Genomic DNA, 25,743 nt, shown 5'->3' with positions numbered 1-25,743 from the left:
TATTTAAAATTACTCATTCGTGAAAGTGTGGTTTGAAGGCTTTATACACAAATAGTGTAATAGAAGATAAAATCTGGATTCCCTCTTAGGAGAAAAGACAAATGGTATGTGAATGGATAAGATATTCAAATGAACCGAGGCAACTGTATCTCTAAATAACTTTCCCACATAAAAACTAATACCTCCCCTTTGGGGGGGGTATTTAATCATAGCATTCCTTAGTAATTTTGTGTGATTGTAATTGCAAAAAGTTTAAACATACTTTAAGAGTACAAGTATTTATATTATAAACGTATTTATAGACAGAAAAAGTCATATGTGCCCAAGCACTGGATTCAATAACTATGAACCTAAGATTTATTTCCTATATTTTTCTATATTGTCTTTCACTCTTTCAAGTTTATTTTTATCAGATGTAGTAGTAATAATGCACATAAATAGAAATATGCGAAGAGGCAAAAAGTGCAATATTAGTATCAACATAAACATCTGCTTTTACTGGAGCAAACAATGTCTCTTAAAAATTAGATCTGGTGAACATGCTGCTTAAAGTGGATCCCATTTAATTAAAGTGGTGTATTACAATAAAAGCTTTAAGTACGTCCTAGGTGTAAGGAATTTAAAAGGAGCTTTATTAGTTCACTGAAAAACCTCTGATGAATGTTGATTAATCCAACATAAGAAGCATTAACAGGGAACACAGATAACCAATACCTACTTGTAAAATGTTCCTGAATCAAATCAAATTCTTATTATTCTGTTCTTAAATGCTTGCATTTTATTGTCTTTGCCATGTAAACACATACTATAGCATTTTACCAACTGAAAACAAAACATACTATTGCTTGCCAATAAAGCAAGAAAAAGCTCAGACATCTTTATTTTATGTTTCTTATATACTATCTTCCATATCTTCCTTAACAATTTTAAAGAACTATCAGTAAATGTACTTCAGCATTTTGACTTATCTAACAGATATAAATTTGATTTCAAATGTCAAGTATAAGCAAATGTTGTTTAATGAAATATGGACCACTATCTGACAAACACAGTGCATTGTCAGGTTTTATTTTCACATATCAAACTAAAAAAATATCTTAATGATTTCATAGGGGCTGGAGGATTAAGACTTAAATGGAATTAAAATTACAAAAAAAGAGAGAGAGCGATAACCCACAACTACAGCAGATTTTTTTTTTCTCAGTGCTTGTTCTAATAACTAATGTACAGGTAACTGAGAGCTAACCTGGCAGCAGTATGTCAAATTAAAAGTTATTGTCTATCACACACTTGCTATCATGCAATGAGTAACATATAATCTTTGAAACATACAAGATTCAATGACTAAATTAAGTGGTCCAGCCAACAAACTACATTTGCACAGTAATCTCTTGTATTGATATAGCTGTTAAATTTTTCATGAATGATCCATTGGCTCAGTTGTATTAGTGATTTCTGCATCTTGGCTATCCATTTCTTCAGGGTCTTCGACAGAATTTCCTTTCTGGGTTTTTGATCTTGTGGAGAATGGTGCTCCCAAAGCATTTGATATGTTACTATCAGTTATTTCTGTATTCAAACGTCCACTGCCACTTGATAAAGTAAAAGATTCAGTTAAACTCATTTGAGGGCTCTTTGTTTTAACTGATGAACTTGTTGCCTCTAATTTCCTTTGAGAAAAATCGTTTGTTGCCAATTGCTCTGTATTTTGATCTCGCAGATGTCTGTCCATTGATGCTTGAATTGAAGAAACCATTTCCTGCAATTTTTTCCGCTGTGCCTCAATTAAATTAGGATCAAGTTGTCTACTATCTCTCATTGTTCCTACTCCAGGAGCTATCCGTATAAGTTCACTATTTCCAGAATCAGCTGTATACATGGAAGGATCCAATTTAGCAGAATTGGTACTAAAATCTGTACCTGTGTTTTGTTTTCTTCCAAGTGGAGCTTCCCTAACTTTTGGATGAAGCTGCTGGCTACTGGCTCCACTGCCTAGAGAATGGCCTTTTCCTTGAAATGCAGTTACATTGTGGAGTTGCTCTGATTTCTTTTTAACTACGCCACCACTACCTAATTTTAGCAATCCATGTGAAGGACTTGCTTCCCTGCTTCTTGAAGAAGCTTCTGCTCGTACTTGATTTAGGGCCTCTTTAACCAAGTCTTCCACATCAGAACCTACTGGGAAATGCCCAGCAGCATCCACACAAAGTTCCAATCTATCTTCTGTTGCATTGTATACAAAGGTCTTGCCAGGCAAGTGTGGAAAAGTACAGTGTTCACCATCAGCCAGACCTGCAAGAGTAATAAAAAATGCATATTTATGACTTTTAATAATGCTTAAATTTATGATGAAATATAAAAATAATTATTTATATACCCCAAATACATTCAAAAATACAAAATGAAAAAGAATAGAAGACTGACTAAATAAGATCCAATGCTCTAGTGAAATGTGTATGTGGACTTTGCTCTTTAACATTCATTGACTTTAAACCTGGAAATTTTATATAGCCATAACAAAGAGCAGTGCTTTTTTTCTAAAAAAGAAAAGGTGCCGGAACTCTCACACGTCATACAACCCGCCTTGCCTACCCTACAAGGTTCCATCCAAAAAAGGTGCCAGAACCCCATTCTGGGCGTTCTATGAGAAAAAAAGCCCTGACAAAGTATATAAAAATACATACTTATTTATGTTTTTATGCTTGGCTATTTTGCATAAAAAGTACAGCACATACAAAAACAAATATTCACCGACTTAAGAAAATAGATAAGCATAAATTACTATTTTATCTTTTTCATAGTGATATTTACTTTTCAGAAAGAACACAATGATAGACTAAACTTCAATAAGAGTCTATGAAGAATGTGTGATACGATTAGAAAACCTCTACAAGACAATAATATGCAATATTGAAAATGGACAAATTGTAATTAATAAATTCTGTCCATTAAAGTGAAGATTATCAAAATAAAACATCTAAAAAAGGATTCCTCATTCGTCTTTTCTGAGCAGAGGAAAGATAGTCAGAAAGTAGTGAGGGAGGAAGGTATCAGGGAAATTCAACACTAGCACCAAATTCAGTTTCTGTTTTTCCCTTATGAGTTTGTGGACAAATATATTTATGAGATAGGAACCAATATGGCTAAGGAAAGCAGACAATATTATCTTGCAGCTTATGCAATCTTGCACATTATATGCCATTATGGAGACGTATAAAGTCTCCCTCACCTTAGCAATAGCGGAAGTGATAGATAGGTGAATCCTATTACCAAATAATATCAGCACATCTTGTCTTCAGATCCTTACATTTTACAGTACATTTGTCTTCCATTTTAATTCTATCACAATGTCCTTTTCAATTCTTGACTTGAATTCATTTTTCAGATTTTGATTCTAGATCAAGAACTTCAGCATACAGATAATTAGATATATCAGTCTAAAGTAGTTAATACCAAAGTATTAAATATATAAAGCACAGCATGGTAGAAAAGATACATTAACATAAAATTATAAATTATACCCATTGTTTTCTTCATTATATTGTAGAATACGCCACCCTGCTGGAACAAATGAGGAAGCCCCTTTGCATAAGACCAAACATCTTCCCCTGTGAATACAAAGTAAAAATTAATTCAAGAAACAGAATGCAGATAGCTTTTCCAGATATACCATGTTTTCTAAAAGTCAGGATGATGTGCTTTCTTATTTCTTTATAAAATAAGTGACACTGAAAATCGTGTCTTACACTGTATTTTAATTATAGCTGCAAGTTGCCTTTGAAAACCCTGCAAGAAATGAAGATAAAATTATTTCAGATTAATGCATGATACAGATATGTAAAGAATTCCACTTCTGAATGTCTTGATTGGGCACTTGCCCTCTTGATGTTGCCTTTGAGATCTGGATGGATCCTACTCTGTTGTTATACAGAATAAATGTGAAACCTAGTTCTTCACTGAGGTCTTTGGCAAGGAAAAATAAGATCCTTTACTTCATCCCATCTAGTCTGTCTCACCGTCACCTTTTGATTTTATTGCAATTTCTTTAACTGTTGCGAACTGCCCAGGCCATCAAACAGCATCCAGAATGGTGGAGTCCAGCTAAATTTCAGCATGGTTCAGAGAGAGGACAGAACATTCTCTATCAGTGAATTTTGCAAATCAAAACACTCTACACACACAAACTAGGACTGCAACCATAGTGCTACTTCTTGAAGGGTCATGGCTGCTATATCCTACTGACGATTCAGCACAGCTATTTCAGGAGCCTTCCAGGCAGGCCCAGAAGGTATTTGTGACAAGGCCAGCAATTCCAGCAGAAGTGTCTTTTGTACATTAACAGATTACCTGAAAAAGCCCTTGAAGTGCTTATATGCCTGTCTTAAAACTTAGAAGATCAGCAGCACATGGCTCACTTTGTCTACAGGGTAGATAAGGAAATCAAGAAACATCCCAGAAGAGAATGGCAAATCATTTCTATATTGCCTGCCAGTGCTTTTTTTGTAACAACAAAAAAAAAAAGGTGCCAGAACTCACACACATTATACAACCCGCCTTGCCTACCCTACAAGGTTCCATCCAAAAAAGATGCCGGAACTCCGTTCTGGGAGTTCTATGACAAAAAAAGCCCTGTTTCCAGGAAAACTGAATGACTGTCTCCCTAAAATCATCAGTCCGGATCAATTTAAAGAGACATTACATTTAATATACTCATATTCTGTCACAATAAAGGCCATTTTAACTCTATCCTACTCCATTTTTCCTACTTTCACTGTTTACATCTTAAAACTCACCACATAAAAAGCTAAACAATAATATTTTTTCAGAAAAATATTTTTTTAAAAAATAAAGCAAAATTGATTGCACTGGAATAAGCATTTGTCCTGTATCACATATAAGTAAGATTATTATCTTCTAACAGTGTTTTAAAACCAAACCATATCTTTGGTTTCAAATTATTACCATTCTACACCATCTGAAGGTCTATGGCTATAGCCAAAAAACTCCATCTTTCTCTAGTTAGAATCTATGCTTGAAACTGCCTTCAAGATTACTTAACATGTCACAATAAGTTTAGACTATTTCACAGGAAACAAAGCTTTACCAGTTGAAAAATATCCCAGGCAATTTAACTAACAAGTTTTGTTAAAAGGCATAAGCTTTCACAGCTGATGAAGGACTAACTATAGACTCTCCTCCCACAATGTCAGGCAATTCAAGAATCTGTCAGATTGTATAAACATCTGGAGATGAACCATTTTAATACCATCTTTACTTGAAAGGAATATGATTCTGAATTGGAAATTTGAATTCCTCCAAAAATATTAAACAGAAGTTATTTTCCTGTCTCCATATTACATTCAGTCTCAATCTAAGACGAACTCTTATATTCTTTTTCAGATACATATGGAACACTTTCACATTTATAAGAGATACTTATGATTAATCCAGGAAATAACCCCTGATAAAAAGGTCACACTAATCCCTTCCATTACTAGGTTATTCCCAATCCAATCTGTAGTGAAAACCAGATCAAGGGCATGACTTGCTATTTCTGTGGCACAGTGATATTTCACTTAAAAAAAATCATTGCCAAGCCTTCCTCCAAGTCTTAAAACTCATGTTTAAGAAACTTAACAGCATCTTGTATGCAATTAGTTAACACAATGCACACAGTTCAGAAGTAATCAGAAGTGTCAGCATGCCTGTATTTATTTCAAACTTAGACTCTCACTTGCCTGTTTCTTAGTTGATGCATAGAGAGACATATAGTTTCTGCTTTTGAACAATTTCCTGTTTTGTCCAAACTTTAATAAATTAGTATTACTTGAAACTAGTTAACTAAATAATGGTTTGATAACATGATTTGTAATAATCCAATTATAATAATCCCAAATTTAGATATAACTGGTCAATGTTGTTAGTTTGAGTAAAGAGTAATAAGAATAATAAGTCCTGTTCATAAATAAAGAATAGATAGATCGTACAAAATTGAATTTTGTACAAAGGTCTTTACTTACACTATGATTAGTAATGTTTTGAGTCAGGCCACCCCAAAATATATCATTCATTATAACATACTAGCCTGATGTCTCCAGATGTGCTGGACCCAACACAGATAATTATTATAAAGATTTCCAATTCTGACAGTAGTAAACCAGGTTGGAAAAAGACTATCATAGTACATTCACTTTTCACATAGTCACATGCATACAGCCACAAATGTATTAGATGCACACTTATTTATCTTCCAATTAGATCAAGCCGAATGGGCATGCTACAGAGCCCATCAGCCAAAGAGTGTCAGCTGGCAAGGATTAGAGACAAACTTTTTCTGCAGTGTCCCTGCTCTATGGAATATCCTCTCTTCAGAGATTAGAATGGCCCCAACCCTATTAGACTTTTGTAAGACACTCAAACCTGGCTCTGTTCCCCTGCCTGGGGTGCTGAGTGTGTTAAGGGCTCCATTTCCAGGCTGTATTGCTAACTGTCCAAGTATCTAGCTCCTATGTATATTTAATCTGAATGTTTTTTGTGTTTTTATTGTTTTAAAAGGTTTTAAGTATTTTTAACTGTAATATATTTTTTTGAATTGTAAGCCGCCCCACAGTCATTGGCTGAGATGGACAGCTATAGAAACTGAATGAATAAACAAACAAGCAAGCAACTTTCTCTTCCTTACATCTTTTCAACTTGCATTCAAGAGGAAAAGATGATTCCAGGAAAAGGACTGAATTTTTATTGAAAATATGTCTATGGAGATTCTCAGTCGTACGGGTCATTGAAAACATGATTTCATTTGAAAGAATAAAATTGCTTGTCTCTCATACAAGACATATTGTTAAGCTTTCAATTCATAAGATTACACAATGAAGCTTCACTTTAAAAAAAATGCACTTCTTTATTTATATTGCTTGGATTGGAAAGTCCATTTCAAATTAAAGAACAAGGGGGGTAATAAAAGGAAATACATTCTTGGAGGATTTTTTGGAAACCTGAGGCCATTCTAACATCCAAAAGATTTTTTTTAATTGCAGTAATATAATGTTTAAGACATATATATCAATCAGCTTTCTATGTCATGCAGCCTGTAACCAGTTATAAGAGCTGCAAAACAATCTGTTAATATCGCCAATTAAGTGAAAAGTGTCCTAAAACATAATTCTTAGATTTGGCCAAATAGCAGATAATGCTTAATACAATAAATAAGTGATGTTAATACATCAACTTTGTGAATATAAATTTAGAGTAATTTTCAGATTTAAACGCATATTTTAAGAACACTAATTCCCCATGGAATAATTCCCTATGAAAAAAGTATAAACAACAAACATTAATATTATACTTTAAATAAACTGAGATAAAATTTGTGCTGAATATATCTGAAACTATTTCAACACCTCACATTTACGAGCATTATATCAGTGCTTCATAAATAGCATTCCAAAAAAAGTTAAATAAAATAGGGGTTTTTGTCTAAATTTGCAATTAATAGTTTTTCAAAGTTTCTTTAAGGCACAATCCTTCTCTAAACAGAATTATTTCAATGAATTCAATCAATACAGGATTGCCACATTACGTAATATTAAAATGCTCCTAACCTACAGTGATCAGTCTGCTAAAAGCCAGGAAAGAAGTGTTTTAATTATTACTAAAGAACTTATCTGGACACTGTACATTTCTAGCTGTACAAATATTTTTATACCTCAAAGAAGGAGATTAGTATTGCCTTACCCATAAATGTTGCAAGAAGACACAAAGAGTACATTTCCTTGTCTATTTGCTCTTGAAGTTCCTTGGAAGAAATTCTGCTAGTAACAGCAATATCATCATGCTTCACGACATGAGCAGAGTGTACTGAACTAGCCTGGTGACTATCTTCCTTTCCTTTAAGAATCTCTATAGTTATTCTATCTCCATGTAGCAGAGGAACAGGTTCATTTTCTTGCCCTTCCTTAGGTGGCAGTAGCTCCTTGGGAGGAAAGCCAAAACGAATACATTGCAAATGTGGAGGAATATTAAATTCTCTAGCTATGCTTTCTTGCAATTCTAGAAATGTTGTAGTGGATTTCAAAGTGAGCATGGTCTGTCGCCCATCGTTTGTTGTTATGCGAATTTTCTTTTCTTTCGTAGATATTGGAGAATAAGGAGTCTTGGTGGGAGTAGCAGGTGCAGAGGATGACCCATCAGGAATGGTACCAGGAGACACAGTTCTAGCTGGCCCTTTTTGTACTTGCTTCCATTTTTCAGTTTTTCGTTTTTGCATTATAGGTGCCTGTTCTGCAATGTTTTGTTGAATAGTTCTTTCAGTTTTACTCATAGTCAATTCTTCTTTGTGCAGGGTTTTTGTTTTCTGCCCAGTAAGAATAATTTTGGTTGGAAGCTGAGAGGCCAAATCTTGTCCTTGTTGCATATCATCAGCTCTTCGGGCATGAGCACTATCAATGTTTACAGGAGTGTAATCATCAGGGTTCTTTTTGGCTGTTTGATGTAGAATTGTATTGACAACTTTCTGGACAAGAATCTCACTACCAAATTCTCCAGGAAAGTGCTTAGTAACAAGCTTCATTGCAACATCATATACATTGCTGTTCAGAGATGGATCACTTTCATACTGGAACCAATACACTGTCTCCCTTACCACTCTCCCACCCCACTCTAAAGTAATAGGGAAAGCTTCAGGAAGATTGTCATATTCTTTACCTTCCCAATAATGTTTGAATCCGCAACCACATTTGCCACCTGTTGATCTAGTATTAGTTCTGTCCCCATCCAAATATACAACAGAACCATCACTTCTCACACGACGCACCAATGTGCCATGACACCAGTTACAGGCAGTCAGACTACTCAAACTGTAGTCTGGTACTAGTACATCCTTTACAGGATTATAGGAACATACCAAACTGTTCAGAGGAAAACTGTAATTTTTATCAGGTCTTAACTGACCATGGGTACTTTTTGCAAGATTATACAGCTTCCCTCCTGGAGCTAGCCACTCTGGAGGAACATGAAGTTCTGAAAGAGCACAACAAATGAGACACTTGTGAAGTCGGTTGTCCATAACTGCCTTTTTAGCAGCTGCTGTAACATCTTCAGGCTGAACTCCTATTACACCAGTCCGCCGATAGAAGTACTGATGTACATCAGCTACTAAACTGGGATGAATGCCATGCTTATCCATAAAAACTTCCTCCATGGCTGCAACTAGCCTCATCAAATATTTGTCATGCAAACTTCTGTCTCCTCCAATCACACAGCTACCATCGTCTTCCAATTTGATATACTTTTTAATAAGGTCTTGAGGCACTCCCCAAGCTTTAGGAAGTAATTTCATAGGCAATTTAGGCAAAGCAGCACCTTTTATTCCAACCAGAGGAATATAATGATTACGCCCAGAACTACTCCAGGCAATACAGATTGGTTTGTTCAGCATGCTATCTTTCCCCATGCATTTTTCTTCTGGTATCAATCCAGGAAGGAATGTGGCAGAATAATCCCCTGAACTACGCATTCCACTCAAGGAATCCAAGAGGATGATGGGTCGATGTAAAACATTGGCTAGTCCAAAAATGTGGATGTTTCTAAGACCCATTGGTACACCCTCAGGAGGAATAAAGAAAGGATCACATTCATTGATTATGTCTTCCCATTCTGCGGCATCAATAAAGTCATGAAAAAGGGCTTTATAGCGGCTGAGATTCTCCATAAAGTGCTTCTTGAGGTTCTCCCGCAAAGCATGCCAGAAGAGTTCCCTACCCACCAGCGCTCGGGAAATTGCATGGACTAAACAATGGCCATCACCATCCACGTGGACTGGGATGAGGCACTCCTGGCTATTATTAGCCTTCTTAATATCCTCCAAGGTGTCCTGCAAGTACAGGAGACTACCAGAGCGATCTTTGCCATATCCTACAGTGTCAACGTGCTCAGGCTCAATAAGGAAGGCACGGTCCCCAAGAAGAGCACAATCAAAGACATCTCCTTGGTTCATCTCAGTTAGTAGTTTAGCTTTGCCCGTCTGTTTATCCATGCCGTAGCGGGCTAGAATGGGCGACAGCAGCTTGCAGTGATAATTGGACAGGCCCATAACTTTCACCAGCTCGGTGTTCTTTCTAGGGGGCCCCGCCCCGCTGACTCCTAGCAATGCGTTCCGCAGCAAATTGTGCAGCACCAAGTCTGGATCAGTCACCTCCTCCACTGCCAGCAGCTGCCGCTGTTCATGACGCTGCCCACAGTCCGTGCACTCGATGCTCCCGCTGCTCAGAGGCCCGTGCGCCGGAAAAAACAGGCGCGCCTGACACTTGGGGTCAGGACAAGTGCCCGAGAAGATACGCCGGTCCTTCTTCTTCGGGACCAGCGTTGCCACTGGCTGCTGCTCCTGCTGGGGCGGCTGAGACATCGCTTCGCGCCTCCTCCTCCTTTGCCTGCCTGCGGTTGGTTTCCTTTTTCACTTCTTTCGGTACGCACTCCCTCACAGCTTCATCCCCGCTTTTCCACCAGCACGCACAGAACCTGACAAAACTCGCCCTCTTCTTATTACTCGGGTCAAATCCGGCAGCGAACACGTAAACCTCCGGTACTACCGCTTACTGCCTCTTCACTACCGTGGCCGTTGCCCGCGACGTAACGGCCTTTCCCCTCCCTCCTTCCATGCAGACGGCGCAAGCGCAGCCGGCTAAGGCAGATTGGAATTGTAGTTTTCTTTTCCAAGGAAACCAGGCGGCGTGGTATCGAATGGGGGTAGTTGGAAACTACTACTACCGGCATGCAACGCCGTACAGGAAAAACTCGAGAGAGGAGAGAGAGAGAGAGAGAGAGAATGTTTTTCAACAAAGACGACTGGGAAATGTAGTATTTCCGTTTCAAAAACATTAGCGCTTCTGTGAGAATGGAAACTGAAATGAATGTTTCCTAGAATGCCTTGCTGTTGTCTCGTGATTTTTTTCGTTAATCATAACTTGATGTGAAAAAGTTGTCTAGTGCGGGAAAAAAAAACACTGTTCTCCTCGTCAGTCGGTGTGAAGGGTATCTAAACCGGGTTAATTGTCTTCCCAATGTAAGGATAATTGTGTTATCACTCAAGAACTGTTTACCGAATTCAGCAGTCACTATTAAGGCAAAGATAATTTTTATACTACCTTTTCTGTATTTTAGTTCCAGTATTTATTGCAGTTCCCATCAGAAATATATATTATATATAGGTACTCAGGAAACAGTTGATGAAGTAGATGGTAGTCAATCAAAGCATATGCAATAATATGTTAATCTTGCTACACAGAAATGCCACAAAGCTGTTTATTAGATTAATAAGCAGTGTAGGGTAGCAATGAAGGCCTTAGAAAAGATATTCATTTGTATTCCACCTTTATTATTTTTACAAATAACTCAAAGCAGTGAACCTATCCAATACATCTTCCTCCTCCTATTTTCCCCACAACAACCCTAAGCTGGGCTGAGAGAAAGTGGCTAGGTCAAGGTGACTAGGATAAGGTCACCCAGCTGGCTTTCATGGCTAAGGTAGGAGGGTTTCCCACTTTCTAGCCTATTGCCTTAACCACTAAATCAAACTGACTATTCATATGTCATAATATGTCTATATCTACAAAGAACAGAATCATGCAGTGACTTTCTCTGTACCATTATGGAAGTGAAAATTGGATTTTGAAACAAGATAGAAAAAATATTGATGCTTTTGAACTTTGCTGTTAAAGAAAATGCTTAAGAAAATCACAACTAGCCAAGAAAATAAACATAGATTATAGAAAAAGTCAATCTAGAGTACTCACTCAAGGTATAACCAGGTGCAAATTATCATATTTTAGAGCAGGGGTGTCAAATTGCTGGCCCACGGGCCAGACGCATCACCAGGAAACCGCCCACCCCATTGCTGCCAATGGGGAAAAAGCTCCGATATGTTGTGCGATGTCACGTGACATGAGTTTGACATGTCTGTTTTAGAGGCATCATGCAAAGACCTAGCTCTTCGAGAAATCTACAAAGATAGGAAAGATGGGAGGATAGAGAAAAGGAGAACCAGAATCAAGATTGAGGGACTTTAGTAGCAATTGGTGCACAATTGAAGATTTGGAGGACCACGTTGAGAACAGATGGTCCTGGAAAAAAATCTATGAAGTTGCTGAGAGTTGACACCAGCTTGATGATACACATTCAGTTAACTAATATATTCCTACTTATACATTTTACATTCAATTAAGATCATTCCCTCTAATCGAAGATTACAATCAATCGTATATCAGAATTGATAATCAATACTTATTCATCTCTGTTCAGTTCAAAATTCTTAGCAAACTATAGATTTAGATGTTATTTGTTGGAACTGAATGCCAAACAGAAAGCCATTCTTAAGATATTTTCTTAATCTCACATTGGCTTTTTTATGGACATTACTAAGCCAAAATGGTTTTTCTTTCAAAAGCTGCCATTGGTGTCAGTGTTATGGGGATTGTTTTGAATAAATTAGGTTAGGAATGGGTAATTTTTTTAGCCAGATAAACATCAGTGGAACCAGAAATAGTTTGATGGGATATATTTTTATCAAGTATTAACTACAAAGAAAAAGCCAATATCATGCAATATGAAGGAATTGGAAAGTATTTTTTTCAAAATAATTTTAAAAAGGATGTCATGAAATGGCTTTCAAAAATATTTCAGATGGAGTTATTTTTTGCTTTTTCAATTATGTTTCTCCATATATTTGACAAATCATAATGTTTTGCAACAACACTGTGAATTTAGTTAGATACATAGCTTTAGTTCAAGATTCAAGAAATCCTATTTAAGCTTTTTCCACTTTCAGTATTTCTCCATCCTATCCCTATGCAACACCCAGAAATGTAGTTACTGTTTGCATGCTATCCTTTTTAAATTGTTTTCTTTAGTTTCTTTTACTTAAAATATTTTTTACTTTTGCAAACTTTGTATTAGTTCTTCAAAGTTTTTTATTCATCCCTCTTATTATGTGTGTTAATATAATTTATTAATTAAACACTGCTGTTCCCATCTGTGCTCACCACGTTGGCTGAGAATTATGGAAGTTTAACAGATTTGGAAGAATCCCACTGGAGAAGGCTCAGCATAGTACTGGCAGTGTTACTTGTGGTGTTATCACTGGGTCTCTTTTGGCTTATTTCTTTTGTAAGAAGCTAATGAATACAAAGTGACTACAAAAATGTTTGTTTCCTTCACTTACAGGAAGCGATTAGTTTATCTTGAGGCATCTGAATTTTTCACAAATGAAACCAATTCAGAGTGTCATGGCAATGTGGCCATTTGCTTTGGCAGTATCTGGCCCAGTTTGCCTGGAAGTAATATAAGATATTTCTTTGTAGGATAGCAGATATACTATTCTAGATAACAGAAGGATTAGACATAAGCTGCTATAAAAGAGTTATAATTCACTTGCCAGTGTTCACACTATGCACTCGATGGCCTTCATTCTACTCTTTATTCACACACAGAAAAATAGTTATTAACCTTATCAAGGCTATTTTAAACACAATTAACGTACAACTAACTCTGAGCATAACTGGTACTGTATTAAGAATAACAATATGCCACAACATGTATCAATGCAAGCTACTTAATAGAAATATGACAAACATGAATATGGTGTGTGCAGGTAAGGTATTATAGTCCAAATTCTTTCTTAGAGGTAAATTAAATGTACTAATCAGCAGTCTGAATAGAATAGAGCTGGAAGAGACCTAGGAGGTCTTCTATTCCAGCCCCCTGCTCAAGCAGGAGAACCTATACCATCTCAGGTGATTGTCTAGTCCAGTGGTGGTGAACCTATGGCACGAGTGCCAGAGGCGGCACTCAGAGCCTCTCTGTGGGCACGCGTGCCGTCGCCCCAGTCCTAGGACTTCAGCTGGGTTTTATAAAACCTTTTTGCTTTATGCCTCCACCGCTGTGTACAAAAAAAAAAAGGTTCAATCAGTCAGTCAATTTCAACTTCTTGCGGGGAAAAAAAAGATCTTGCAAAGTTGGAATTGATTGATTGAACTTTTTAGTCCCACCCAGTCTGCTGTTACCATTGCAGCCACACCCACCCAATGCGCCACACCCACCCAAAGGGCCACACCCACCCGGCACCCGATGATACATAAGTGGGTTTTGGGTTGCAGTTTGGGCACTTGGTCTCTAAAAGGTTCGCCATCACTGGTCTAGTCTCTTTGAAGTCTCTTGGGGGGAAGTGATCATGCAATATTGGAATTCAGTATTATTGAAGCACAAGCAATAGAACACAGTCAAACTAGAGGCTTGGACTTTAAGAGAGCTAATTTCAATAAATTTAGAGAGAGCTTGGGAAGGATTCCATGGATGAGAATCCTCAGGGGGAAAACAACGCAAGAAGCTTGGGAAATTTTGAAAAGTGAGATAATAAAATCCCAGTCTAGCACAATACCAACAAAGAACAAAAATAACAGCTCTCAAAAGAAACCAGCATGGCTGCATAAAGAACTCTCTGATAAATTGAAAGATAAAAAGGACAAGTATAAAAAGTGGAAAGAGGGGCACATAACTAAGGCAAAATATCAGCAAATAGCCCGAGCCTGCAAAGACGAAGTGAGGAAAGCTAAGGCCCAAAATGAACTAAAGCTTGCGACCAAAGTCAAAAATAACAAAAAAAGAGCTTCTTTCAACATGTAAAAAACAAGAGAAAAGTTAAGGAAATGATTGGTCCATTAGTGGGGGAAAGTGGCAAGAAGGTGACAAGCAACAGGGAGAAAGCAGAACTATTTAACTCATTTTTTGCATCTGTCTTTACACAAAGGGAAAAACAGTCCAACCTATCAAAAACAGTACCATAAAAAACAGATTAGAAACACAAGTTAAGATAGGCAAGAAAATGGTAAGTGAGCACCTGTCCAGCCTAGACGAGTTCAAATCACCAGGACCAGATGGATTACACCCCAAGGTTCTCAAGGAACTGGCAGATGTGATCTTAGAACCACTGAACTATATTTTTCATAGATCATGGAGCACTTGGGAACTACCAGAGGACTGGAAAAGAGCTGATGTAGTTCCCATCTTCAAAAAAGGAAAAAAAAAACGGACCCAGGAAATTACAGACCTATCAGCCTGACCTCAATACCTGGGAAGATTCTGGAAAAGATCATCAAACAACGAATCAGCGAACACCTAGAGGCAAACAAAGCCATTACTAAAAGCCAAGATGGGTTTATCAAAAACAGATCATGCCAGACAAATCTTATTGCATTCTTTGACCAAGTGACAAAATTAGTGGACCAGAGGAATGCTGTGGATATAATTTACTTGGACTTCAGTAAGGCATTTGTTAAAGTAGACCACAACCTACTACTTGGTAAGATAGAAAAATGTGGGTTAGACAGCATCACCACCAGATGGATTCGTAGCTGGCTGACCGGCCGTACTCAGTGTGTGGTCCTCAATGGAACTGCATCTACATGGAAGTGTGTAGTGCGATGCCCCAGGGCTCTGTTTTAGGCCCAGTGCTCTTCAACATCTTCATCAACGATTTGGACAAGGGGATAGATGGTTTGCAGATGAAACCAAGTTGGCAGGAATAGCCAACACTCCAGAAGATAGGCTTAAGATACAGGAGGATCTGGACGGACTTGAACATTGGGCGCTATCTAACAAAATTAAATTCAATGGTGAAAAAAGTAAGGTTCTACATTTAGGCAAGAAAAACCAAATGTACAGGTATAGTATAGGTGGTACTATACTAAGAAGAGGCTGGACAGCCATTTATCTGAAATGGTAGGGTTTCCTGCCTGAGAAGGGGGTTGGACTAGATGACCTCCAAGGTCCCTTCCAACATCATCATCATCATCATCATCATCATCATCATCATCATCATCATCATCATCATTATTATTCATCTTCAAAGTAATAATACAAATCCGTTTTGCGTTCTTTTGTGAATACATTCAGTGATCTCAGGAAATAAGGATTCTATTACCTCTGAATATTTGTTTTCATCTAGATTACTTCTTTTCCTTGTCCTCCCAACTCCCACTCTGCTGCTTTTCTGTTTTACGCAATATAATCAAGAGAAATAGCTGGCAGTTTTTGTTACAGGACACAAAAGAGCCAAGTATTCCATTAGGAAATTATGAAATGAGTGGCTGAATCTTCTCCCACCCCCAAAGATATAAATAAAGGGAAGTATTCTCAAAAATGCAGCTAAAGACAGGCCTCCTGTCTTTAGTAGTTTCTCACTCTTGTGTCAAGTGTCCAGCAAGAGAAAAGACAATATCTTGAAGACAGAAAAATGCCTCTATAATCAATCATTTTACTCGTTGTAACTGTGCTGTGGCAGATACAGTATTAACTTTGCCACTCCATTTGGATATAAAAATCATCATATGTTCAAGGTAAGTTTGTTGTAAATCAGGTAAATTTTATATACCAATTTTCTTCACAATTTTAATCATGATAGTATTTTTACAGTTGCCAAATTCTGCTTTATACCAAATAAATGCAACTAGCAAATAAATGATGAAATCTGGAAATTTATCTAATTCTTTTTATTATTTTCCAGTGTGTCTGCTATTGCTGTTGATTAATATAAAACTGTATAACTGTTTTCAGTTTATTAACTACCTGATACAAATTGCTTATAAGTTGTGATAATAAAATTCTTTAGGTTAATTTGACTTTTGGCCATGGACTACCATAAATGATCTGAACTGATTCAAAGTGATAAGGGTGTTATATTCTAATTTATAAATATATATTTATACTTAGCTTTTATCCCATATTGACTGCCAGATTGGCACTTCATAATTAAATAAATGGCTCAGAGATACAGTAATTAAGTTTTAGACACACTATTTTTTTTATTAATCATAGTTTATTAAACTATTGCTTACTGATTTCACATAAAATGAATTGAGATGCTTGAGGGAAATGTTTTGTCCTTTGGGGAAAAAAGGACATGTAAGTACTAATGAAATGAAGAATCATCATGCTCAATGGACCAACATTCAGTTATACATATACAGAATATTCCCCAAGGTTCCTAGATCCAAACTACTTGGTGATGAATCTAATATATAAAAATATATACTTTTCTGTTACCATCTAACATACCTCAAACAGTCAGCATATAAACAGCTATAATGCTGTCTAGCTTGGTAATGAAACATCTGCAAGAAATCAGAGAGCACCAAGAATCCAACATGACACCAAACTTTTGTTTTAACTGTATAAAAGAGACCATATTGAGAGTCAGAAAGAAAATTGGGAAAAGCTAGCATAGAGTGAAGAGGTGTTGTCTTAAGCTTTCTTTCCTGTTTTTCAGCTTACTAATTGAGATCATCTTCAAAAGCTTTCCTCTGTCCCTACGACTAAGAAACCAACTTTACCTTTGAGCAGTGACACAGCTGCTTTAGGTAGCTCATTTTGCATGGCATGAAACCATTATGTTTTAATTATTACTGTATCCTGCAAGAACAATAAATGAGGAAGAACATTTGAATATTCTGCTTCAGATGCCAAAGCACCCAAACTAGGCTTATATATTATCCAGTTTGATTTAGGGAGAGAGCATCCATCTCATGGTACAGATGTTCTTTGGTCAGCATTACTGAGTAAAGTATAGTAGGTGGGGCGAAAAACTTGTAGAAATATAATATTTATGGGACTTTCCATCCAAGAGGTAGCTTGCCGTGTCTAGGCCCTGGACCTAGAGAAGGAGCAAGTGAGACTGTGACTTATGGATTCTGAGATTATTAATAAGAGTACTATTAGTCAAGTCCTAGATGGAATGTTCAAGGAATGATCAGCAAGCAAAACACACATACATATTTTAGATACATGATGCCAGGAGATAATGGACTAGATAAAATATACTGGCAAGGTTGAGGAAAATACAAGGGAAAGACAACGGTTAAGCTGGGTGATATGGATCAAAGATTAATGTGTTGTCCTTGGAAGAGATACTAGCTATTATTAACGAATGGTGAGCATTTGCCAACAGAAGTTGATCCCAATTCAATGATAGTAAAACAAATGAATAGGTGCCTTTATATGTTGCTTGCAATTTTTTTAAAGTGGTCTATCTGAATAATTTAAATTGTCAACTGTTTTTCTGGTGCTATTTAATGTAAACTGCCTTAAAATATATGTAAACAGATTAGGTATTTATAAATGAAAAATAAAAAATGTGAGACAGTGAATTCTTAGCCTCTTGTCATTTTTTTTAAATTTCTGCTGAGGTTACTGCGATTTTTACAGTCATTGCTGATACTGTATGTCTCAGTTTTGGGTTAATGTCATGGTTCCGGTAGATGAAACCGGTAAAAGAACTTCAAGGCAAGAATTCTTCCTTAAAGAACATTTTATTAGGAAACGTGACAGTATGAAGCTATTCTACGATGCATGACGGACTTGCTGCATTTTGCCCATGGTCCTTGACGGTGCCTACCGCACTAAAACACACACAGATAAAAAAGAAGATACCAATTTCCCAGGCTCTGAACCTGAACTACTGTACTTCGCAGCACTTTCTGCTTTTGCCCAAAAGCAGAAATCCTTCGGCGTCGCAGGTATCCGCCAGGGGGCGAGAGGTCCTGCCTAGTTCGTGTCAAAGTCACATGAATCCAACGTTGGAACGCGTCCTCGAGTGACCCTGGCGCGGCTCTTGCACTGGGAGAAAGAAACCTCATGGCGTCTCTGGCTGTTGTTCCCACAGCAGCCGGACAAGGAGCCGTCGCAGCCGCCGCCGCCACCTCCCAGTCCGGTGCAAAGGGAAAGAGGTTCGTACGTAGGGCAGGATTTTGCCGGCCTTTTGTCCCGCGCTGACCAGAAGCCGCGGTGAGCGAAAGCTTCGGGCGGGAGAGCGGCGGCGGGTCAGAAAGGGTGTAGAAAGCAGGCTCCTCCCTGCGCAGGCACGGGGCTAGGGAGCGATTGGGCGCGTCTCTCCTACAAACTAGGTAAGGGACGACTCCCCGGGTTACGGCGGCTATCTCACGACCGCGGGGGGGGGGAAGGAGGAGGAATATCTCTGCCTGGGGTCAGAAACCCTCGTCAAGCCGAGAAGCGGCCGGACTCGCATCGGGTGGTTTGCATTTGAGCCGCGCGCTCTCGGGTTACCACGTCAGTAGAAAAACAGCCCCAAGCGGCCAGTCGCGCGCAGTAAAAAAATCGGAAGAAGGAAGCGAGCGCGATGTCAGCTTGAAAACGCTACAAGTCTCTTGTGGGGTAAGCAAGCATGCTTTGGGCTGGGAAAGAGGAAAGAAGTTAGGTCGCAACTGAGCTAGCTGCAGGTCTCGCCCCTGGTTTGCTTGCTTTTGAGGAAGCAGATAAGCAGAATCCTGGTCAGGACCGAATATTTAATTTTCGCTGTGTCTGAGGATTTTAATTGTTTAAAATTTCCCGCACCACGCCAGTAAGACCAATTCCGTTGGTTGAAAAGAAGTAGAACTCTGTGTAAATGCGGAGTGATTTTTTTCACTGCTGAACAAGTCTCAGCAGTTAGTGATGCAAGGTATTTGATTTTTTTACTGACCCTTGAAACCCATTTAAGTATATATTCGACCCTACAACTCCTAAGTGTGTTTTTTCTTATCCTTCTTTTCTTTCAGCTGGTGCTCTGTATAAAAGACTGTTTTTAAAAAATGATACTACAAAATGGATTTTGAAAAGTTGCCAAGGTAAGAAAAAAAAGAGAAGATCTGTCATAACAAGTCTGACAGGCTTTAACTGGGATACTTGTAGCCCTAGGAAATATATTTGTCTATGTCAATATTATACTATTGCACTAACATAAAGGAATTTGGTTTAGGTAAGAAAAAATTATACAGTACTTTCTGTATGTGCAATACAGAAAGGTGTATTGAAAATTATTTTGTAAATATATTTCCACATTTATGCTTTCTGATTAATTGCCAGATATAAATTAGGCTCAAAGGAGATCTAGCCTTTTTGTTCAGGTTCTTTTTGACAGTTGCTAGAAACAAATTAATGTATGGGATCAAGAAAGAGAATTCTAAAAGAAACCAACTTTCCTCTGAAGCATAAATACAAGATTATATTACTGAACTTTAGTTTTGAATTTCTTGTGTGTTTAGAATTTATGGACATTTTGAATTTTGAGACAGCTATTTACAGAATATGGCAATGTAATATTTTAGACACATTAAAATAAATAGTGTAGAAGCTACTCATGACTTCATTTTATTTTTTTTACCAATAGCTTTTCTAAATATTTCCAGTGATAATTATGCAGGTAGTAAAGTAGCAAGTACAGACTGAAGTTCCTTAAGGCATATTTTAAAAGAGACTTGTAATTGGGAATCCATAGGACTCTCTCTGTCAGAGTACTGTTTTATGCATGTCTTGTCAGTTGTCAGTAATTTTGGGGGTTGTTTTAGAGACATCATAATAAAGTATTTCATATTTCCTACTAACTGTATTTGTCATATTGAGCTTATAAGTATTCAGAAGCAAAATGTTTACATTTCTGCTGAGCTCTTTTTAAATTAATGTTGAAGATGTGGCAGCTGATAGAGAACTACCAAACAAAATATAATCTACAGCAGACATGTCAAACTCGTGACGTCACGTGACATCGCGCAACATATCGGGACGGTTTTGCCATTGCCGGCAATGGGGTGGGTGTGGCGTCCGGATCATGCATCCGGCCCGCGGGCTGGCAGTTTGACACCCCTGATCTTCAGCTATTAAGAATAGTTTAATGCTAATTTTATCACTCTCCAGTCCTTCAAAAACAGTATGAAATTAACTTGTAGTCAATACAATTGCTGCCAGGTTTAAAATGCTGAGAAATCCATAGCTGACCAATTAAATTCTACAAAAATTGGTATCCAATCAATGCCTCATCCTGATCCATTTTAATTTCTTGTATCCCCAAAATCTAAATTGCTACTGTGGAGACAGGGTGTAAAGTTGCCAAGGTGCTATCACCCTATTGCACTTTGAACTCCTGTAAAATAATGATACCTCAGGAAAATGTTAAATGGGTTGGACCACTGCAGGGAATCGGAAGAGAAAAACTATGTCTAGAAATTGGGAGGGAGAGGGACAGATGAGTTTCACTAAGGGAAATTAGCCAATCCATAATTTCTCCAGAATTTCATTGTCTAGAAAGGTTAAGTGTAATTGGAAATACACTGTAACTAATAAATGAAGATAATGGTATGTAGTTAAAAAAACCAAAACTAATGAGTAATGAACAAGCCTTCACATTATTTACAACTTTTCATCAAATAAAAAAAGGCAAGTGAAAAAAAGGAGGTGGCTGTGTCAATAAACAATGCATTTAGGTACAGGTCACAATAGTAATTGTGACTAGAATTGCCGTTGCTAAGTGACATGGTAGTAAAATGAACATTATGGGTATCTTGACTTATGATCACAATTGAGTCCAAAATTTGTTGTTAAGCAAGAGAGTTATTAAGTGAGTTTTGCCCTGTTTTATGATCTTTCTTGACATAGTTGTTAAGTGAACCTCTGCAGTTATTAAGTTAGTAACATGGTTATTAAGTGAATCTGGCTTCCCCATTACCACTTAATTCAGGGCCTTTGAAGTTCAAACAGTCACTGAATGAGAGGTATGACATTGGACCATCTGTATAGTGTAGCTCTAAGACTGTTCAAGATAAATTTGCAATTTTGCAGTTTTCTTGGGAAGATTATAGAAGTGGTTTGCTATTGTCTGTTTCTTCCGGTTGAGAAAGAATGACTGGCCCAAAGTTACCCAGCTGACTTTGTGCCTAATGCAGGACTAGAACTCAGTCTCCCAGTTTCTAGCATGGTGCCTTAACTATACCAAACTGACTATTTAAAATAGATGTCTAAAACAATACCATGTAAAAAGGCACTTTTAGAACAACAGCATGTTCATACTATTACATGCTAATACTTTTCAGTTCTCTTTAGTTGATTTTTAAATTTAAATTTTTAAATATATTTTTAAATTTAAATTTAAACATCAATAAAAGGCAAAATGGCTAACATTAGCATGTGATTATATAAATATGGTATTATTCTAGAGATGTTTTTTTACAGTGTCCTTCAACAAATTTGCCATGTTCTTTCCTTTACTATCCAAGTACTTAAATGTAACTTAATTCATGATTCTGGAATTCTGCACAAATAATTTATGACTTCTGTCAATTCAATCATATGTACGATACACGTTGCATTAATGCTCAAACCTACAGAGCCAGCAGTGGATAAATCCGAGTAATCTAGGATGCAGCTCACTGTGCACAGGAGTGGGCTGTAGGAGAATGAAATTACCTCAAGAGGCTATTGTATAGTGAATTATTTCTGCTCTGTCTTGGTGGATGAGGCAATCTTTTAGTTCCCCTAGGTCGGAGTAAACAAAGTCTTTACCTCTTATTACCTTCCAAAGGACAACATGTAACTGACTACTGATTTTCTGGGAAGTACAAAATATGTTTTGTTGTTATAAAAAATAAAATGAAAGGGGCATGTTTGCATGTGAGTTTTTAAAGATTAGTAAAACTAGTGACACAGAGTTTCTTAGGACCAAATATTTCAGAAAGTCAAAACCTAAAATTAGTCCTTTGTTTATAAAGGATGACTGGGAAACTTTCAGCACATATAAAATAGAAATAGAATCTGAAATAAGCTGAGAAATCTTAGTCTCTCCTGTTACATTGAAGTTACTATTCTGTTATATAATATTACGTGACTCCTCGGACCTAAATAAGTTCTAAGCTGATATCTCTATGAGATCAATTGTGTTCTGATAGTAAAAAATTTCATGGTTAATGGTTATTTGAGCTGGGATTAAACTTTATCATAAAACAGTCACTGTGGTTTTCTATATACAGTAGTTTTCCAAGGTATAATGAAATAAGATACCAAAGAATGGATATGGGTAGATGCAATTAAATTATATAGTGGATATTACTGCTATTAGTACTGAATTTTTAAAGTATTAAATGTTTTGCAGTTTTGTTGCCTCTGGGTTTATTCTCTCTTAAAAATACCTGTGAAGTAATTACTAACCTAAGACTGTCAACAGTTTCTCTATTTACGAGTGAAGTTATTTTGATATTAGATCCAATCATAAATTGGATTATAAGTATTCTGAATGCTGACCTGGAAATACGTTCTACTAAATATGGTGAAGCTTATTTATGATCAGGTTTGGGCTGTAAAAGAGACCATATATATATGATTGGGATAAATACAATAGGAATTCAGATTTTCTACAGTCTTGCTCAATTTATGATATGGCCAGAGATAATTGCAACATTTTGCTGTTTTTAAAGAATGGTTGTGACATTTCTGGGAAGTGAAACAGCACTGAAAAGAAAGAAGTGACAGGAGTTAGACAAAAGACCCTTGAAAAGTACTACTAAGCATTCTTGCATTATAAAAGGAAATGGTGACTTAGTATTAGTACATGGAAACAGAATGATTTTAGTACATGGAGAACTAACCAAAGAAATCTTTTAGAGACTGTACCATGCAACTAAAGAATTTGTCTCACATTTGTTATAATGTTAGAGAGGTTGATAAAGTACTGAAACCATATATCAATGCATCCAGTTAAAATGGCATCTGGTAGCCTTTGCTGTATTAAGGAAGATCGCTATGACCGTGGCTCCCTGAAAACAATTTTTTGAGTATGATATACTTCAGATATATTGGAATTGACTGTCAGAATTCCCTCCCCTCCTGACTTGGTACACAAATCTGGAGGGCATATGTGGGAGAAAGTTGTTGCTTTTTAATTGATCAGATTATTATGTAATCCATGGCAGGCAGATTTTCTGATTTCGTAATTTTATTTCTTTTGTTCAGGTAATTATTTTGGAGGCAGTGTCCCAAACATGTCAGAAACTCTGAGAACAACTCTGGAGGCAAGCTTTTGTCTTGTTCTCAGAATTCTTCATGCAGTTGAGAAATATAAAATAACATTCAATAGGTTAATGTAAAGTCGCCTTAATGTGTGCACCTGGTGCTGGTGGTTTTGAACCTTATAAACTTCATTTATAAGGTAGGAGTTTCATTCAAATCATTAGAATTCACTGAATGGATTAGGCTGCTGACTCACACCAGGAAGTCAAGATAAAACAAATCCCCACAGAGATACTAATTTGTAGTGCTTGGTGTCTGAGGCATGTGGCTTTACAGGCATGTGGCTGCTTTGTATCTCTAGAGCTGAAGCTGATCTCAAAGGAATCAACAGGAATGAATGACAAAGAAACTGAGTGTCAATAATTAAACTAATAGTGCTATTCTGAGACCTATCAAGACTGAAATATTCACTACAGCAATCTTAGTTTAAAATTCCATGTGGTGGCTATGGTGGTTTTCTTCCTCAAAAGGAAGATAACCCTAAATTTAACAAGTATTCCCAAGGAAAAGTATATATGGATAGAGAAAAATCTGGTCCAAAGCCCTTTTTCTCCATGTTGCCACTTTTGCAGAAAGTTCACCTGCCATTAGGAAAATCAGGAGAGAGGGAAAGTGATTATTTCAAGGTAATTGCCTATTAACAATATATCACACTTATAAACTGAATTCTCATCTGCAAATTTCAGCTATTCTCTTTCCCATACACTTACACTACAGACATATACTGTACATTTGTTTGAAGACACACATGTGTATATATAACACTTATTCATTTCTTGCCAGGAACAGCAAAAAAACCAAACTCGAATAAAATTTTATATTGCATTTCAATTGTAGGCGACCTTGTGTTGAGAAAGAAATATCCTTATTTTTAATCATTGGGGGATGTTGTAATGTTAGATGACTAGGATATTTCATGCCCATGCCTTCATTTATTGCCAAATACCACTATATTTGAAAACAAAGCCTGTCTTCAATCCAAGGTTTAGGCTAGCATGACTATGAATCCCAGAATTATTCTACATGTGGGTGAAAACAGTGTTGTGCTTGTATTCATAAGAGTGAAAGAAAGCTGCTCATTGCAAAAGCTATCTCTGCTGAGCAACTCTTTCTAATCTTGTTTTCAAATATATTATTATCCTTGTAAACCGAAAAGCAGGTGATGGTGCTAGTATAACACTACATTTGTAGTAAAGTCTATTTGAATCTGAAAAAGAAATTGTTGGAGCATTGGAAACTAGTCAGTGAGATCATTAAATTTATTTATTTATATTTCATGTTTCATTTGTATTTAGGTTATTCCCCAACTGGCTCTGAAATCTTGAAGGAATTTGTTGCGAAAAAATGATGTAGATCTATAGAGTTCAATGAGGTGGGAGAAACAGGTAGAATTTTGCCACATCCTTAACATTTCCATTATATTAACGTGAAGATGAGAAAGCAATTGTTTATTACACATAATTGAAACCACTTTTGACAGTCTACATTATTGTGCCTGGCTTCATCTATTGTTCCAAATTGCAAGAACTGGACCTTCTCTTAAGTATTTTATTTAATTGCTTCCATGTGTAGAATAAACTTCCTAAAGATGCACTTACTTTCAGGGAGCTTTTTACTAGGGACATGAGAAAATCTTTTGTAGATTGTTCCTAAAGTATGGAATGTTATTATTTGGATCTTGTATGTTTATTTCCATTTGTCTATTTCTGTCCAACCTGCATGCAAGGTATATTATTATTTGAGGATTGATTCACAGTTTAACTTGATAGCTTATATTTGAAATATTTACAAGAGAAAACAGTCCAGGCATCGATTTAAATATTGGGATTAAGTGATGGAGCACCTGTATATATTTAAATCATATGTTTA

The 25,743-nt window shown here is 36.9% G+C and overlaps 2 protein-coding genes across 4 annotated transcripts in view; one reads left to right on the top strand and one right to left on the bottom strand.

Moving 5' to 3' along the window:
* Positions 1 to 10,443, bottom strand: VCPIP1 (valosin containing protein interacting protein 1). The gene is made up of 3 exons (XM_015824414.1): positions 7,735 to 10,443; positions 3,522 to 3,608; positions 1 to 2,292 (listed from the first exon to the last, which is right to left on the bottom strand). Exons 1-3 carry the CDS (start codon positions 10,400 to 10,402, stop codon positions 1,418 to 1,420), a joined length of 3,630 nt encoding a protein of 1,209 aa, XP_015679900.1. The 5' UTR covers positions 10,403 to 10,443; the 3' UTR covers positions 1 to 1,417.
* A 9,165-nt stretch (positions 10,444 to 19,608) lies between these two features.
* LOC107295114 (serine/threonine-protein kinase Sgk3) overlaps positions 19,609 to 25,743 on the top strand; it is a 27,576-nt gene continuing 21,441 nt past the window's right edge. For 2 of the 3 annotated variants that reach the window (XM_015824413.1, XM_015824410.1), the window contains exon 1: positions 19,609 to 19,667. The gene's annotated coding sequence lies outside the window, so the exon portion shown is untranslated. Of the gene's footprint in view, positions 19,668 to 25,175; positions 25,260 to 25,743 lie in introns of those variants that run through there. The other variant, XM_015824412.1, reaches the window with a different exon arrangement.

The sequence above is a fragment of the Protobothrops mucrosquamatus genome, unplaced genomic scaffold, assembly GCF_001527695.2.
Source record: "Protobothrops mucrosquamatus isolate PMUCROS unplaced genomic scaffold, P.Mucros_1.0 scaffold2223, whole genome shotgun sequence".
Lineage (NCBI taxonomy): Eukaryota > Metazoa > Chordata > Lepidosauria > Squamata > Viperidae > Protobothrops > Protobothrops mucrosquamatus.
The sequence above is the reverse complement of the archived record's forward strand: the minus strand, read 5'-3'. Positions and strand labels throughout refer to the sequence as shown.